This window comes from Lacerta agilis, chromosome 12, assembly GCF_009819535.1.
Source record: "Lacerta agilis isolate rLacAgi1 chromosome 12, rLacAgi1.pri, whole genome shotgun sequence".
NCBI classification, from domain to species: Eukaryota; Metazoa; Chordata; class Lepidosauria; order Squamata; family Lacertidae; genus Lacerta; species Lacerta agilis.
The window spans coordinates 29760093-29776185 of record NC_046323.1 but is presented as its reverse complement, the minus strand read 5'-3'; the positions used below and the strand labels follow the sequence as shown (position 1 = coordinate 29776185).

General features: G+C 42.2%; 1 protein-coding gene across 6 annotated transcripts in view; it reads left to right on the top strand.

Annotated features, from left to right (window-relative positions):
* DYNC1I1 (dynein cytoplasmic 1 intermediate chain 1) overlaps positions 1–16093 on the top strand; it is a 190089-nt gene that overhangs the window by 95012 nt on the left and 78984 nt on the right. For all 6 annotated transcript variants that reach the window (XM_033165245.1, XM_033165251.1, XM_033165249.1 and 3 more), the window contains 3 exons: positions 1285–1447; positions 3452–3551; positions 7260–7385. In XM_033165245.1, coding sequence (XP_033021136.1) covers positions 1285–1447; positions 3452–3551; positions 7260–7385 — 389 coding nt within the window. The remainder of the gene's footprint in view (positions 1–1284; positions 1448–3451; positions 3552–7259; positions 7386–16093) is intronic.

Genomic DNA, 16093 nt, shown 5'->3' with positions numbered 1-16093 from the left:
GAAAACGATAAGCTGGGTAAATCTTGAAAAGTGCTGCCTTCTTGCTGTGTACTGCTTTTCATTTCATTTTATTGGCTTGTAAACTTCTACACAGAAGGCATTTTATTTTATTGCAGCAGAGGAAAACATAAGGGACCAGAAAACAACCCATCATGTTCAATCATCTCAGGAAGTGGTGAGCATAAGAGAAGAAAGTTGTGTGCTCTCGTGAAGTAGTCACGGATCTTTTCCTCTCCAGTGACATCTTCTAGAAATAGCATCCCAGATAGGGATCTTTCCCAGCTCCACTGGGAGATGCCAAGGATTGAACCTGCAACCTTCTGCATGAAAAGCACTTGCTCTACCACTGAGCTACCTTCCCCCATGTGTTTTTGGCCCTTAAGATCCTGGCCTAAGGGCCCCTCCAGAAGTCCTTTTGATTGAGCATTCATGATGATTTGAGCTCATGGTGTTACTGGAGATGCTAGAAGCAATCAAGTTTTCAATGCCATTTGTACTTGCAGAGGTTTTGGAGCAATCGCACTGCTTCATTTGCAATAGGTTCGTGCCCCGTAGTTTCCTGCTTAAATTCTGTAGCTTTTCAAACCGCAAATGTTCCACACTTCTGTTGCACTACAGCACAAGTATGCCCCCCCCGAAGGCAATATTGCAATTGACACTGGGAAAGCATCACAGAACAACTGATAAAGCAGAATGATGTGTGGACGATCCAGTAAAAAGCCACCACTAATGCACTATTATTGTTCCAATGACTTGTTACAGAAAGAGTACACATGCAAAAAACCCAAACTAACCTTACTCTAGAAGGGCCCTATGTCTTCATGTTAAGAAACCTAAATACCATGAAGTAAAGCATGCCTTTTAATAGGCTGCGAACGTTTTTTTTAAAAGCTTTGGTTGAAAATGGTCTCTGTGTTAAAAGAGCACTTCTTTGTGAAATGCCGTTTAATGCTTTTCCAAGTTCAGTTTTGCAACATACATCAGTCAAAAATGTTTCCTGAAATCTGAACGTGGGGTTTATTTTATTTTGGATCCTAAGTATTTTCTTTTCCGGAATAATAAATATGCACGATATAGGGTACCTTCTGTATAGAGGCTGCATTCTAAGATTACGCAGCTGTCCATCTAGAGAGGATTCAGAAGTGATTCTTTAGAAGGAAGCAAACCACTCGACCCTACCAACTTTCATAGGAATATTTCCTTTCTTTCCTGAAGACTTTGTTTAATTCAGTTGGAAATATTTAAATCCTTGTGGGCTTAACACTGCCAATATGCTTTTGTAAGCTCCTCCCAGGGAACTGACAGAGGAAGAAAAGCAGCAGATTCTCCACTCAGAAGAGTTCCTTATATTTTTTGACCGGACAATACGTGTGATTGAGAGAGCGCTAGCTGAAGATTCTGACATATTCTTTGACTATGGTGGCAGAGATGTGGAAGAGAAAGATGGGTCAGTATTTTATTATTTTCAACGCGATAAAAAGCAAACAAACAAATAGATACTATTTGTGTTAGAGTGGGAGGGAAGAGCCTTTTTCAGTCCTAAGCACACACATTCCCTCATGGGCAGCCTTCCTGGGGGGAACCATATGCTAGTAGTGGGTGGGGACAGAGACGAAAGTGGGTGTGGCCAATGACAAAAGTATGCTATTGTCCTGCCATGCAAAAGCCAGAGGTTTCTTCACACATACATCCACATCTTGCTATTAATCTAGACAGGCAAGAGGCATTCTCATAATTCAAGAATAGGTTACAGCCAGGCAAAAGCAGTCAGGGAGGGTTCAGAGTAGGGCCTTTGAAGGGCATGGCCTGGGGAGAGTCTTGAAGGTCAGACGGAGAGCCGTCAAGGGCTGCATAATAATAATAATAATAATAATAATAATAATAATAATAATAATAATAATAATATACCTCGCCCATCTGGCTGGGTTTCCCCAGCCACTCTGGGCAGCTTCCAACAGAATGTTAAAATGCAATAATCTATTAAACATTAAAAGCTTCCCTAAACAGGGCTGCTTTCAGATGTCTCCTAAAAGTCTGGTAGTTGGTTTTCTCTTTGACATCTGGTGGGAGGGTGTTCCACAGGGCTGGTGCCACTACCAAGAAGACCCTCTGCCTGGTTCCCTGTGACTTGGCTTCTCGTAGCGAGGGAACTGCCAGAAGGCCCTCAGCACTGGACCTCATGCCTGAGGTCTCCAGACTCCATGCCTGACATTGCCCATTCCCATGGCAGTGTCAAATTCCAGTAATTTATACATTTTAAAGACCGATAATTAGATTAAGTAGTGAAATACATTCTTCTGTATCAAACCCTTGTGTTTATAATCCATGTATTTATGACATTTCTATAAAACACTTTTCTGCCAAGGCACCCAAGATGTTTTATGGTTGAAAATGTTGTGGCGGTACAGTATTGTATGCACAACAGATAGCTGCTATAGTGTATGAGGGCATATATAATATGATTCATCAGTTTACCCTTAAAGTTCCTCTTCTGGGGATAGTTGGCTTAATGTGAAGCTCCTAGTTACAGACCAAAAAAATCAATCCTTTAAGGTGGGCTTGGCTCCACATTGGAGGGTGGTTTCTACAGCCCTGGGTTTAGCTCCAAAATATGCAGTGGAATGCCAACATTGAGGGTCTCCAAAGGGGCAGCGGGAAATATTTTTGCTGCCCTCTGCTACCTGCTGGAGGTCACCCCTGACCCTTTGGTATGTTACTGAAGCCTACAGTATGGAATGTCTTGTTAGGGTGACTCCTACTAACAATTAAAGTCAGGTGCAACAAACTAAAAAAGAAGAAGACAAATATGCAGGTGCTTTGAAGTGTCCAGTGTCGCTTCAGGCCTTCTGCCATGTGGGTCAATTATATGCCTTGAATAATGTATGTGGATTTGCACTGGGGACATGAGGTATTGGTCAGGCGCAGCATTGACACAGTAGGTATACACTGACACAGGGATGGATTTACTATGTTAAAGAGGAAATCTCTTTTGCCGCCCCATTTTTCTACTTCAGACAAAATAGTTTTCAGGGTGGGTTGCAGAGAAGACACAGTCCCAAGAAGTTCCAAGACACTAACTAGCTAAGGAAACATAGCAAGGGAAATAAATGATTGGAAATCTTTTAAAACAATTGGCATTGTGCAAAGTGAGACCCGGGCAAAGTGCCCTGTGGTGGGTCCCTTCTTACGTTTGATCCACCATTTTGATTTCCCACAATGCCTTGGAGGAGCTGACATTATGAGTTTTCCAGGGCATTGTGGAAAATCAAAATGGAGGCCTGCAGAACCAGCTGCCAAGTGTTGAGATCCCAGGGAAAGACTCAGCTGTGGTGGGCACAAACTAGGTCACTGGAGCCTCAGCATCTGCCTTAGCATGCCAGCTGCTGACGCCAAGGCTGGAATTGTAAACCAACCACAACTTTAAGTGTAACTCTTTTTCAAACCCATACAGAGATGTCCAAGCTGGAGCTAACCTTTCCTTTAACCGTCAGTTCTACGATGAGCACTGGTCTAAGCACCGGGTTGTCACTTGCATGGATTGGTCCCTTCAGGTAAGATTTGTATTTACAAAAGCACACCAACATTGGAAATATATAATTTGGCAGAGTCTGAAAATGAAACGAAACAGTGCTACTAGTTCCAAGCTCTTAGACTTGTTTCTTGAACCACTTTCCCCAATACCACAAATGCTGGATGGCAAGCTGCTGTTTGAGGGAGATTTGTTACATGCCATAAGATTCAACGGCCCGAGATTGGCGGCAAAATAAAACATGTCCCTGCACTTGCCGTAAGCTCTTGGGCACACCCAAAGTTGCTCTGCAGTTTGTATATATACCATGTGACTTTGATAAAGGAACCATGCCTCAGTGGTGGAATACATCCCCTGCATGCGAACGGTTCCAGATTCATCTCCTGGTATTATATCTCCATTTTAAAAGACTGATAAACTGGGTAGTATGCTATGTGAAAGACCTCTGCCAGGGAGCCGCCATCAGTCAAAGGCTCCATCTGCTCTATACAATTAAAGCAGTATCATACCACTTCAAACAGTCATGGCTTCTCCCAAAGAATCCTGTGCTTTGTTAAGGGTGCTGAGCATTGCTGGGAGATCCTTATTCCCTGCGTGAGCTACAATTCTCAGAGTGATCAATTGTTAAATCACTCTGGGAACTGTAGCACTGTGAAGGGAATACGGGTCTCCTAACAACTCTCTCAGCATCCTTAAGAAGCCACACTTCCCAGGATTCTCTGGGGGACGCCATGACTGTTTAAATTGGTATTCAAGCATATGCCAGGGAAATACGGCTTGTGGAATCACAGTGAATTAAGGTGCTCTGTCACCCTAGTGCAACAAATCCACTTATTAAAAGAAATGGACTTTCTGATTAGAAAAGTCACGGGGGAATGCATTGAAAAGTGTGGGATGAACAAACGAATAACGGGAAGGTGTATAAACAGCCCACAATCAAACCAGGGTGAATGCAGGATGAATGTTCATTGTCATATAACCTCCCTGCAAAGAATTCGGACCGAATGCTTTATAGAGACCAGGTATAATCTAACCTCCATGTAAGCTTTGTGCAAGCGTATCAGGATGAAGGCTCAATAAATACGTTGTCTGAACCTCAAACTTGTAGCTTGCTTGAGGAAGATAATGCAGACCTTGGAGTGATATGCTTATGAGATATGACCACAGCTACATTTAAAGGGAAATTTTAAGCATCTATGCATCTTAATCGAATCCATTTTGCAACAGGTATGCGTTGGCACGTGGGTGGTCAGTAAGCATATGTGGATTTGTTCAGAACTGGGAAACAAGCCCGAGGAAACACTTATCTCAGGCTGTTCAAGGAGCTGGAAATTACATGGGATTCTTATCTGATAGGTTTTTAACAAGCAGCATTTACTGTATTCCCGGGACAGCGAGATAAAGTCAACTGGAAGGCAACTGCCAAAAAATGTAATTGTTTGTGCCCTCAGGCGCACAAGCATGTTTCTGTCTCCTGTTGCTTTGTTCTGGGGTGGCCCCATCTCACCTTCTCTCCTCCGAAGCCTTATTCCTCTTGGATGTACACCTTAACTGCTCTCACTGTCACTGTGCATTACGTCAAAGGGAGCGCTTTGACCTCTCACCTCTGGAGTGCAAAAGACAGCGAAGTAGGACAGATGCATCAGAGCACACTGTGATAATATTACACTGTACAGTGCACAGTTTATCAAAGGCATGCTGGAATTCACACGAATCAAGCCGAATGGAATTCTGCTAGAAAGGGTTGTGTGTGTGTGTGTGTGAGAGAGAGAGAGAGAGAGAGAGAGAGAGAGAGAGAGAGACCATCACCATGATGGGGATGAACGGTGGATAGTATTATGCTTCTACTGTAGCTTTTGGAAAGTTGTAAAATTTAATTTTGTCTTAACTGAAGTTGTTGGTCTCCTCCCTTTCCATTTGGACACCGCTTAAGATAGCACAACCAAATTTGGTGTGACAGTTCGTGAGATCAAGGAGCAGGTTTATGTCAATGTTTGGATAAAATTGGGTGCCATTTTGAATCAAGATGGTGGACTGAACCTTTCAGAACTGCCCATTTCAGTCACAGATTTCAAAACCACACTTTTTACTTTAAAGAATTCCCCAAGCAACCCTGGGCTGCTAGCATCAGATCAATTGCCCCCAATATTCCATTGCTGCATTGTTGCTGCCTGCAGCCAGGTTAGCCCTTTGAGGCCCACCTACATAGGAGAGGGCCCATCACAGAACATTTTGCCAAAGGCCCCCTTATCTCTGGAGCCAGTCTGGCTTGTTCACATGGGGAAAATATAGGTACTGACCTTGTTGAAGGATATCTTGCAACCCTATCTGTACGCTACAATAGTTCCTGCTCCAATGCTATTTAATGCTTGAGTGATAAGCACAAATGAAACTACTAAAGCTTTTCCTGTCGTGAAGGCTAGCTTTCTGTTTGTTGTGCAGCTGTCAAAGGCAGAAGAGCTCTGCCATAGAAAAAAGTTGGCAATCCTGATATGAAATGAAAGGCATAGTTTAGACATTACGATTCCATTAGCTTCTGTTAACATTAAAAACAGATGTCCAATACTGCTGAAATGTGAGGAGCAAACTGTTGGTGTTTTGTTTTTGTTTTTTAACCAGCCTTTATCCTGGCCTTCTGTCTGCAATTCACCTCCACCCCAAGTTAGTCCCCCTGCCAGGTAGTCTCCCCATGGGATTCAAGATGCACCTTTGAGGAGACATGTAGAAATGGTCATTTCAATTATTAGTTAGTATTTTTATGCTTATTTTATAAATCGTTTTATGCTGTCTTTATAACTGATACTTTATATGAGTTGGTGATGGATAAATGTTTTTATAAGTCAATAAAGATGGATGAATGGCCTCCCCCCCCCCAATCCTGCCTACGGAGTTCCTCCTTTTATGTGCCTCCAGTGGCTTTTAAATGGTACTAGATCTTCAGCTACTTGTTTTCTAAAAAACCATCCATCGTTTTTATTACGGTTTTAAACTTGCACTTGTATTGTTTTATTTCCTAGTGTGTATCTGACATTTCTAATGCTGTTCATCTTACGATTTCACTATATATTTACCCTTTTTTATTGTAAGCCACCGTGTGTGTGTGTCTGAAAAGGCGAGTTTCAAACATTTTAAATAAATAAAAATGATAAAACACATTTATTTTATACTCTTATCTTGCGAGTGGAATTACTTCTCTCTTTCTCACACACACACACACACACTTACCTAAGCATAAACCCCATTGTGTACGGTGGCAGTTACTCCTAGGTAAGCATCAAAGGATCAAAACAGACTCTAGGGTCTGTAGTAAACCCAACTTGAAAAAAGAGACATTGCACATACTTTTGTAAACCAAGAAATCTTTATTTTTATTTTTTTAAAAGACTCCAGGGCAGTGTACAACAATGCAGATAATAAATTAAAACTTAGTATAATACAATATCTTGTAAGATAGACCCATATTAGTTATCACCATATCACAAATGAGAGAAGATTGTGGATTTTTCCTGCAGTGGGGTTTTTTTCAGCTGCATTTCCCCCGAAGATAAAATGCTCAAAATGCATTTCAGAAATATTAAACACACACACACACACACACACACACACACACTTACTCATTTTGGGTGACCCACTGGAATTTGTTGTCCTCTTGCTATCTTCTATTTTGTTTCTAAAACTTTGTTCCCCCCTTGCATGCTGAAATTTAATAGCACATTCTTTATCTGCACAGTACCCAGAGCTTATGGTTGCTTCCTATAACAACAATGAAGATGCTCCACATGAACCTGATGGCGTGGCCTTGGTCTGGAACATGAAATTTAAGAAAACAACCCCCGAGTATGTTTTTCATTGTCAGGTAAGATAATAAAGATAATCTCAAAGACTAACAAATTTATTATGACATAAGTCAACCTTTGCAGACCTGGTGCACTCCAGATGTTTTGGACTGCAACTTCCATTAGCCCCTTAGTGGTCTGCAACCCGTTGGTGGTGGTAGAACATCTGCTTTGCACGCAGACAGTCCCAGGTTCAATCTCCAACAACTTCAGGTATGGTTGAGAATGCCCCTTGCCTAGAACTCTAGAGTGTCACCGCCTGTCAATGTAGACAACATTTAACTCAATGGACGGATAGTCTTGAGTATACAGCAACTTCCTATGTTTGGAGGAAGGGTCCTAGCTCTGTGGCAGAGCAGAATCCTAGCATTTCCAGGTAGATGGACAAATGTTCTGACTCATTATAAGATGGCTTCCTGTGTTCTCAGCAAGTGTGAGAGGGCATCAGGTTGGAGAAGGCTGACTGAAGCTTTCATGGATTAGCATCCACTTCATCAGATGCATGAAGTTTTACCTTGAGTTAATAATATTGATTATGTCATGATCACTGCCTGTACTTTTCTGCATTTGATGTCCCTCCGACCTCTGTGTTTGCAGTTCCCAGCCATTTGTATATCTCTGTGTGATATACTCATGGCCCCGGAGTAAAGACTGTCAACATCGAGGTCAGAAGGAAATGGAATGCAGAAAGTACAGACAGTGATAACTGCTTTATCATCAGTTGTTGCTCGCAAAAGAGTGTTGGTGGATAACACAGATTTTTCCGCAACAGACTTAACACAGCTACCCTTCTGGAAAAAGGTAAAGCGGTTTGTTTCGTACCGTGCTGAGGACTACTGTGTGACTCAACTGCCCACCATTCGGAAGAGGTTCAGGTTAAAAATATAGCCTTTTGGAAAGAGCACGAGGAAGCACGCTAATGTTTTTAGAATGCGTGCAATCTTTTAAAACAACAACATAGCCCAGTTGGAGACTGTGTGTCATTTTCTGTCTATTTTAAACAATCCTCAAGAGAGTTCGTTTATAAAAACCTCACACTTATGAAGTAAGTGTGGTGTACCACTTCCTCCTCCAGCTGGCAACATGTGCTTTCCCACCCACGTAAATTTCCTTCTGCCTTCTATATTCTAGAGCAGCCGGCGCTCCATTTTAACATTGTTTGCGGTGATATTGCAGCCGTTCACCGGCACAGAGAGCGCTCGTGGATAGCAGCTTTGCCAATAGCATGGTAGAAACGAGGTCAAGGTGACAATTCCCACCGATTCCTGCTTGATTAGCAGTTGTGGTGCAGATGTCACTTCGCTGTCACTCAGTGCTTTGTCATGAACAGCTGAGGCAGGAAATCAAGAGGCGTGTCTCCAACATGAAGGGTGTGTCTCCATGAGTCATTTCCCACACGCCCCTGAGGACAGGTAGTCCAATCCACATCTGAAACCAGGTGGATCCTTCATTGGGGCTCGCCTTCCAGATTCTGTAATAACCGGTTGAGTGCCTCATAGGATGGGGAACCTATGTTCTTCTAGACAAAAGGAAGCACTTCTTCACACATGGTTAAACCATAGAATTCATTCCCACAAGAAGCAGTGGTGGCCACCAACTTGGATGGCTTTGGAGGAAGATTAGACTTATCCAAGCGGGATAAGACTATCAATGGCTACCACCTTTATGGCTTTGTTCTACATCTACTGGGGCTTCTGTTATGCAAGCATAAATCCTTGTGCTAACAGAATGAGAGGACTGGACCATTCAGTGTTTATATGCCACCTGAGGCAGCTCACACAAACAATTAAAAACATAAAATACAACTGAAACAATGCTATTACAATTGCAAAACTAAAAGCAAGGGCTGTAGCTCAGTGGAAGAGTATGTGCTTTGCACATAGACAGTGCCAGGTTTGATCCCCAGCATCTCCAGGTAGATTTGAGAGAGATCCTGCCTGAAACCCTGGAGATCCACTGTCGGTCAGTGTAGACCATACAGAGCTGGATGCACCAATGGTCTGACCCTGTATAAGGCAGCTTCCTATTTTCTTAGATGAACGGCAGTCTAAAAACAGTTTATAGGCTAGCACAATTCAGATACTAAAAAGCAAAAACCAGCAACAGTTTAACCAGTTAAAATACCTGATGGGTATTGAAACAATAAGGTTTTCAAGGCCTGTTTAAAAGTTGATAAGGATGTGAGAAGGAGTTCCACAAATATGGGGCCACTGCTGAAAAGGCTATATCTTTCTAGCGCCTACTACTCTGATAGCTTTCGTAGTACAATAGCTTTGTAAACAAGCATTTTGGTTTCCCTGTGAATGTCCTGGTCCCCAAACAGTCTGCACTTCAATCAGGAGAAAGTTGCACTTGCTGAGCTCAGGCGATGCTGGATTTTGGCATCAGTGTCATCCCTTGTGGAAAAATAAATGCCCATGTAGGAGAAGTGATTGACACTTTCCAACGTTACACCATTAAGTTGGATTTGTGGTGCTGCAGAGGGGTTGTTTTGTGCTTGTTGGTGCAGCGCTTTGGTTTTTTGGATGTTGAGTGATAGGCCAAGCTTTTTGTAGGCTTCTGAGAAGATATTTAGTGTGGTTTGGAGGTCATCCTCTGAGTACACACACTACGTTGTCATCAACATACTGAAGCTCTATGACAGAAATTACGGTAACCTTACTCTTTGCTTTCAGGACACTCAGATTAAAGAGCTTTCAATCTGTTTGATATATGATTTCTACTCCAGTGGGGAGTTTCCCTTCGACAAAGTGTAGGATCATGGCAATGAAAATAATAAATAGAGTTGAGGTGATAACACAACCCTGTTTTAACAGCTGATCACACTGTGAATGGTTCACTTTGAGAGCCATTGTTATCTACTGTATGACAAAAGGGAGAAACATGCTAAAGTCATGGGCTTTGAAGACACTCGAACTCAGGACGCAAGGGAGAAACATGCTAAGAGGAAGGCATGCTTGGCAAATCCACACCGTGATCAACTCCCGCCCGGAAACCAATGTCCCCACTGTGGAAGGACGTGTGGATTCAGAACTGGCCTCTACAGTCACTTACGGACTCACTATTAAGATTGTGTTCATGAAAGACAATCTTACTTGGTTACAAGTGATCGCCAAAGAAGAAGACTACTCTGATACATCTTATGGCAGTGAGTCTGAGAAGAAAGGCCTTTGATGCCAATTTTAAGCCCTGGGCAGGTTTATTTGTGTGTGGCTGGTCTTTCAGATTTTGACTCAATAAGCTCCTGAATGAAAAAGTCAGTATCGAGACCAGCCCTTGAGGAGGAGAGGAATTATTTCCAAAAGAAAGTGGGCACCAATAAAACTTGGCACTTTTTGAAAAAAAGCAGTTGTTGTCTCTTGTTTTGGCCATCCTTCAAATAACCTCTAATGCCAAACTATTTAGGGCTTTCAAGGTCAATACCAACATGTCTATTTAAAATCAAAGTTTTGTTTAATCTAGTTAAGCGTGCTGAGGCTAAAAATAAGGAAGGATTCAGTGAATAGGGAATCATGTGAGGACTTTCACATCTGCCACGAGAGTCAGCATTTTTGTTATGTTTCTGATCGAGATCCACTAAAATTACATCCAGTTTGAAACCACAAACAACCTGAATCTGGATTTAAGAATGTGCTAAAGGCGTACGACTGCAGGAAATGCCATGACACTATTTCTTTTTAAATCCCCACAGATATTTTAAGTGCTCTTCCCCAGTGCACTGTTAGTGTTGCTAGCTGGAACCATGCTTGAGCTACCGTACTTATGGGGTAGAGGGTGGGGAGAATAGCGGAGCAGAATAGGGGCCAGATAGAATTTCTTTTTCCTGACTGGTTAATCATAGCTCATGTGATCAAAAGAACTCACCCTTGGCTGGAGAGCTTACTCTTGGCCTTCCAAATAAAAGCTGACTTCACTGATACACACACACACACACACACACACACACACTTCATCTTACCTCAGAGTCTGGAAGGCAAGTAGGCCATGCTCAAGATTATAATGATGTCATTCTTTGATTACTTAGTGGAAACCAACTATGTTATTATTTAGTCTCATTTCATATAATATATATATTAAAATCTGCAAAGGAAATGTTCCCTAACCTGCATCCCAGACTTCCAGTGTTCCCAGTTTTATTTATCAACCGTGTCCAGTTTTCAAAAACTATAGTCATTGGTGGGGTCTTGATAAATGCATTTCATCAAGCTTGAAGAAACACAAACAAAAGCATGGTTTTAATTGCTTCTTTCCAAGAATTGAAAGTGCACTGTAGTCCTGGGCATGTTTACTCAGAAGTAAACCACACTGAGGCAATTGGGCTTATTCCTAGATAAGGGTGGATGAACCTGTCAATTTCATTTTCTCTCATTTTCCCGTGCTTCAGTTTGACACATTTCTGAATCTGTGTGTGTGTGTGTGTGTGTGTGTGTGTGTGTGTTTAGAAACCTCACAAAAAATCACCAGCATTTTAGTGGGCATTTCTCGTAATTTACAAATTTATATGCAATTTTGCCTAATATATCCAGTTTTCCAGTGAGGCTGATAGTGAGTTGGAGTTTGACAACATCTGGAATGAGGTTGGGGAAGGCTGATTTAGGGTGTTAAAGGTCAAAGGCAGCACTTTGAACTGAGCCTTGGAACTATGTGATAACTACTGCAGAACTTTAAAGAGCAGCAGTCCTCATCTCTATTATGTGGCTCAGTTAAAAAGCATGGCTGCTGCATTCTGGACCAGTTACCTCTTGTTTCCAGGCTGTCGCTGTTTTGCGGGTATGATTCAGTCATAAACTGGCAAATTTAGGTTGCACAATTAAATTGGATTTGGCATTCTTTGGCATCAAACCCACTTCAAAAAACAAACAAAAAACAACAACCACCACCCAGAAAATGTCTGTGGTATGAATGAATGCTTGGTGAACAGTGACACTGCACAATCTCCACACAAATTATGTGCAAAGAAAATGCTTAATCAACACGTCACCTGGAAGAGCCCTGGCTCCCGTATTCTTATGTAACAGCTTCCATGGGTCATCCTTTGTGGAAGAAAAAAATGTTACATCAGGACCAAACCAGGATCTTTGATTGCTGTCATGAGGACAGCCACAACTGGCTAGACTACAGTGACAGGTGGAAAGTCTTGCTTTTGGACAAGGACAAGACTAGATGGGACCCAGCTCTACGAATCTGTGAAATGCAGAAGTAGCCCTGGGCAGTCTAGAACTGCAGGCTGACAGCCATTCTTGGTAGATGGCTCCTACATGGCAGTGTGATGTGCTGGGTTCTGCAGATGTTTCTCTTTTCTTTCTAAAGCATCGCCATCCAGTCATACTCACCATGGTAGGCTCCATGTCATTGCTAACCTGTCAATTTCTGTGTGGGATATGGCCTTAGGTTTTCTATTTTAATTTCAATAAAAGCTGCCCAAGCTTGGAAAATACTGTGGCTTGGTTCTAGAAATCAGCCCCTTAACCACACTATAGAATGTTTCTCTCCCCTATGCCTCCTACCCCCAAGTTTTCTGTAGTGGCTTCCATGCGCTGTCATTAAATTATGGATCTGACCACCCTTTGTTGCTTATTCTGGTGTGGTCTTTCCCTTTTCAACTGGGTGGATGGAATCAGAAATGCCTATCTTAGAATTAAACACACTGAAGTTAACTGAAAATCTGTATTTAGTGGCCAATGTTGGCTGGAGTTGCTTTCCTCTCCTGATTTTCATTTCTCCTTTGCTGTTTTCTTTTCCTAAGTAAAGATATGTTGATATATACAGTGCTCCAGTGGCCTGTTTTCTGAGGCTGCCAGAATTCCAGATTCTTGAGAGCACGTCTGACGCATCGCTACGATGGCAATATGGGCAATACTGTGTTTTACCAAAAAGTGTGTGCAGCAGCCATGGATTCTCCCAGACCTTTATTTTAGGTGTCCTCTTTTCATTCTTTTCCAATCCCAACTTCCTTAATACTCGCTTCCTTCTTCTTTGCCCATCCATCTACCAATGCCTAGTATAAATATCTGCTCATATAGCTGGAATCGATTCTCTGAAGTTCATATGCCAAGTCCTGTAAAGTAATGCAGGAATGTCTCCTAGGTGCTAAAAGGCCATACTGATGCTCATCACCTGGATAAAGATCCTAGGACCATACCCTAGTAATGAAGGACAATGTTGAAAGTTGTACAGCTTTCCCTTTCGTTTCACTGACAGTGATGGAACTTGTAATTAAGTGGCAAACATTCTGTGTCCTTTATATGAACAATGGACACTTAACTCTCCTGCCTCCTCCTCCTTAATTTCAAGCGCATAATTCATTATATCATAGTATTCTGTTGCTGTTATTTGAAAAAGGGATAGTGAACAGTCTTGGGAGGGATGTAAAGGACATAATCACTTTTTCCCAAGGTTTTTCCTTTCTTTCAAATTTATCCGAGTCCCAGGTGGCATCCTTGCATCCCTTTACTTTTTCTGAGCCTGTTTTTCCATTCCATCAAACTTTAGCAAGCAGGCAGCCTTTTTATTTCTGTTTTCTAATAAAGCATTGCATAAGTCTAAAGCTGTATCTTCACCTCCACCCAGCCCATAAATGATGACTAATAGCAAAAACAAAACAAAAAAATGGCTGCAGTTGAAATACTGGGAATGGACACACAGAGTTGTGTGAAGGCTGTAGTGGAAAATCCTTAAGCCACACACAAAGCTTTTGTCCAGCAGCAATAAGACGCCCATACTAACCCCCCCCCCCACACACACACTTTGCATTTTAGCTGTTTATCATATGCGTCTCTTGATTCCTCTGAGAATGAAACTTCATATTCACCTATTAGCTGAAGCATTAAGAAAATGCTTTCCTTGGCTGGAAAAGTTTAGGCACTTGCTGGTTTAAACTGTGGGGGCAGGGAAGTGGAAATTCAGCTATGTTATTTTATGAGTTATAAAACCATGACTTGTAATATATATTTTCTTATAGCATGTTGAAGGGTGTTAAAAAAAGTTTTCCATCTGACCTGGCTCAAATAATTATTTCAACCTTCCAGACTAAGCATGAAGTATCTTCTATTAACACACACTCTCTCTCTTGTGTATGTGTGTTCTTAATCCTTGTTTTCATGGTAACTTGGGGGTATCTCTTTTCCCCAGTGGGTGAGATAGGAAAGAATTAGATTTAACAGAGGTATCGCTTGCTTGCTTGCTTGCTTGCTTGCATCCATCCTCTTCATATGTCATGCAGATGTAAAATGTGTGTGTGTCACACAATAAAATCAGAATATAAAACCACAAAGTACATTATCAAAATAAAAACAAGAACAACCCAATAACACCCCCCAACACATTTTAAAAGGGCATAGGTTCAATCTCCAGTTATAAATATTGTATAGCAGGTGATGTGAAAGGGACCTTTGTCTGAGACCATTGGGAGCAACTGCCAGATAGAGTGGACAATACTAGGTTACATGGACCAATAGGTATGATTTGGCATCAGGAGCTTCCTGATTTGTTATGGTAGCCTCTTGAGTGGCTTACACTGCAGTTTTGTGGGGCAGGGGAGGTGTGGAATATTGTGGAATGGTGGGTCCACTGTGGCATCCCAAGCCTTGCTGTTCAACACCCACCAGGACAGAAAATGGGAATGTGTGTGGGAGAGTTTTATATTTTGCTATACCAGCTCCAAAAATCCAAGGATTGGGCCCCTTTTGGAAAGCACAGGCCTTTGGACCTGGTGTAACCAAAGCCACTGGCCTCCCATGCTGAAACATCTCATTTCAGGCCTTTATGCTAGCTTCCACCGGTGAAGTAGCTTCAGATCAGCAGGGAGAAGCTTCCCCTAACCAGTGGTGGTGTTCTCCACTCACAGAAGTGACTATGTGCCATTCTACCACCACCTCCATCCATCAGCAGTGAAGGAAGGCTCTATATCTCTTTTCAGTTCCAGTCCCAAGACTGCCAGTTTCTTTTGGTTGTGCTCGTCTCCCCGCATTTCACACACACCTTGTTGATGTCTCCTCCAGCCAAGGGAGTGGAAAAAGACTTGCCCCCTTCCATAACGATCTCCAGCCATTAGCTCCTAATGACAACAAATCACCTTGACCAGCTCTTTAGTGAAAGGACAGTCTTCTGGCACAGGTGGTTTAAATATACTGCGGACATGCCCCCCGCCAGTGCTGATTGGTCAGTGGGGCCTGTCCTCCTGGGCGGGACACTGCCCAGCACCATCGGCATGGCCAACCCCCAGCTAGGAGGGTGCCCATCTCAGGCCCCAGGATGGATCACCACAGGCCCTGAGGTCCGGCCCGCAACGCCACCCACCCAATAAGTTAAGTGGACTTGTCTTTCTAAATTGGTCAGACTACCTAGCCTGTCCGTATATTTTATTTATTTACTCAGCAAGATTTATATACTGCTTAATCAAAAACTGTCTTTCGGTTGTTTACATAACAGTATAAAATAGTCATTAAAATGAAATAATGATAAAAGCAGACCTTGAAAACTGCAGACAATAAAATGGTCAGAATACAGATAAAATCAACAGTTGTAAAAGCAAATATACATAAATAAAATCACATTTCTAAGTAGTCTTGCCTAAACAATAAAGTTTTTAGCAGGCATTGAAAACAGTGTTTTTGGATACCTTTTTCAGTAGGGACAAGCAGCACAGTAAAACACACTTTGATTAAAGGCAAAACTTTGCATTTGTGAAAGCAGGCATGGCGTACTTTCAAATCTTTCGCCTGTTCCT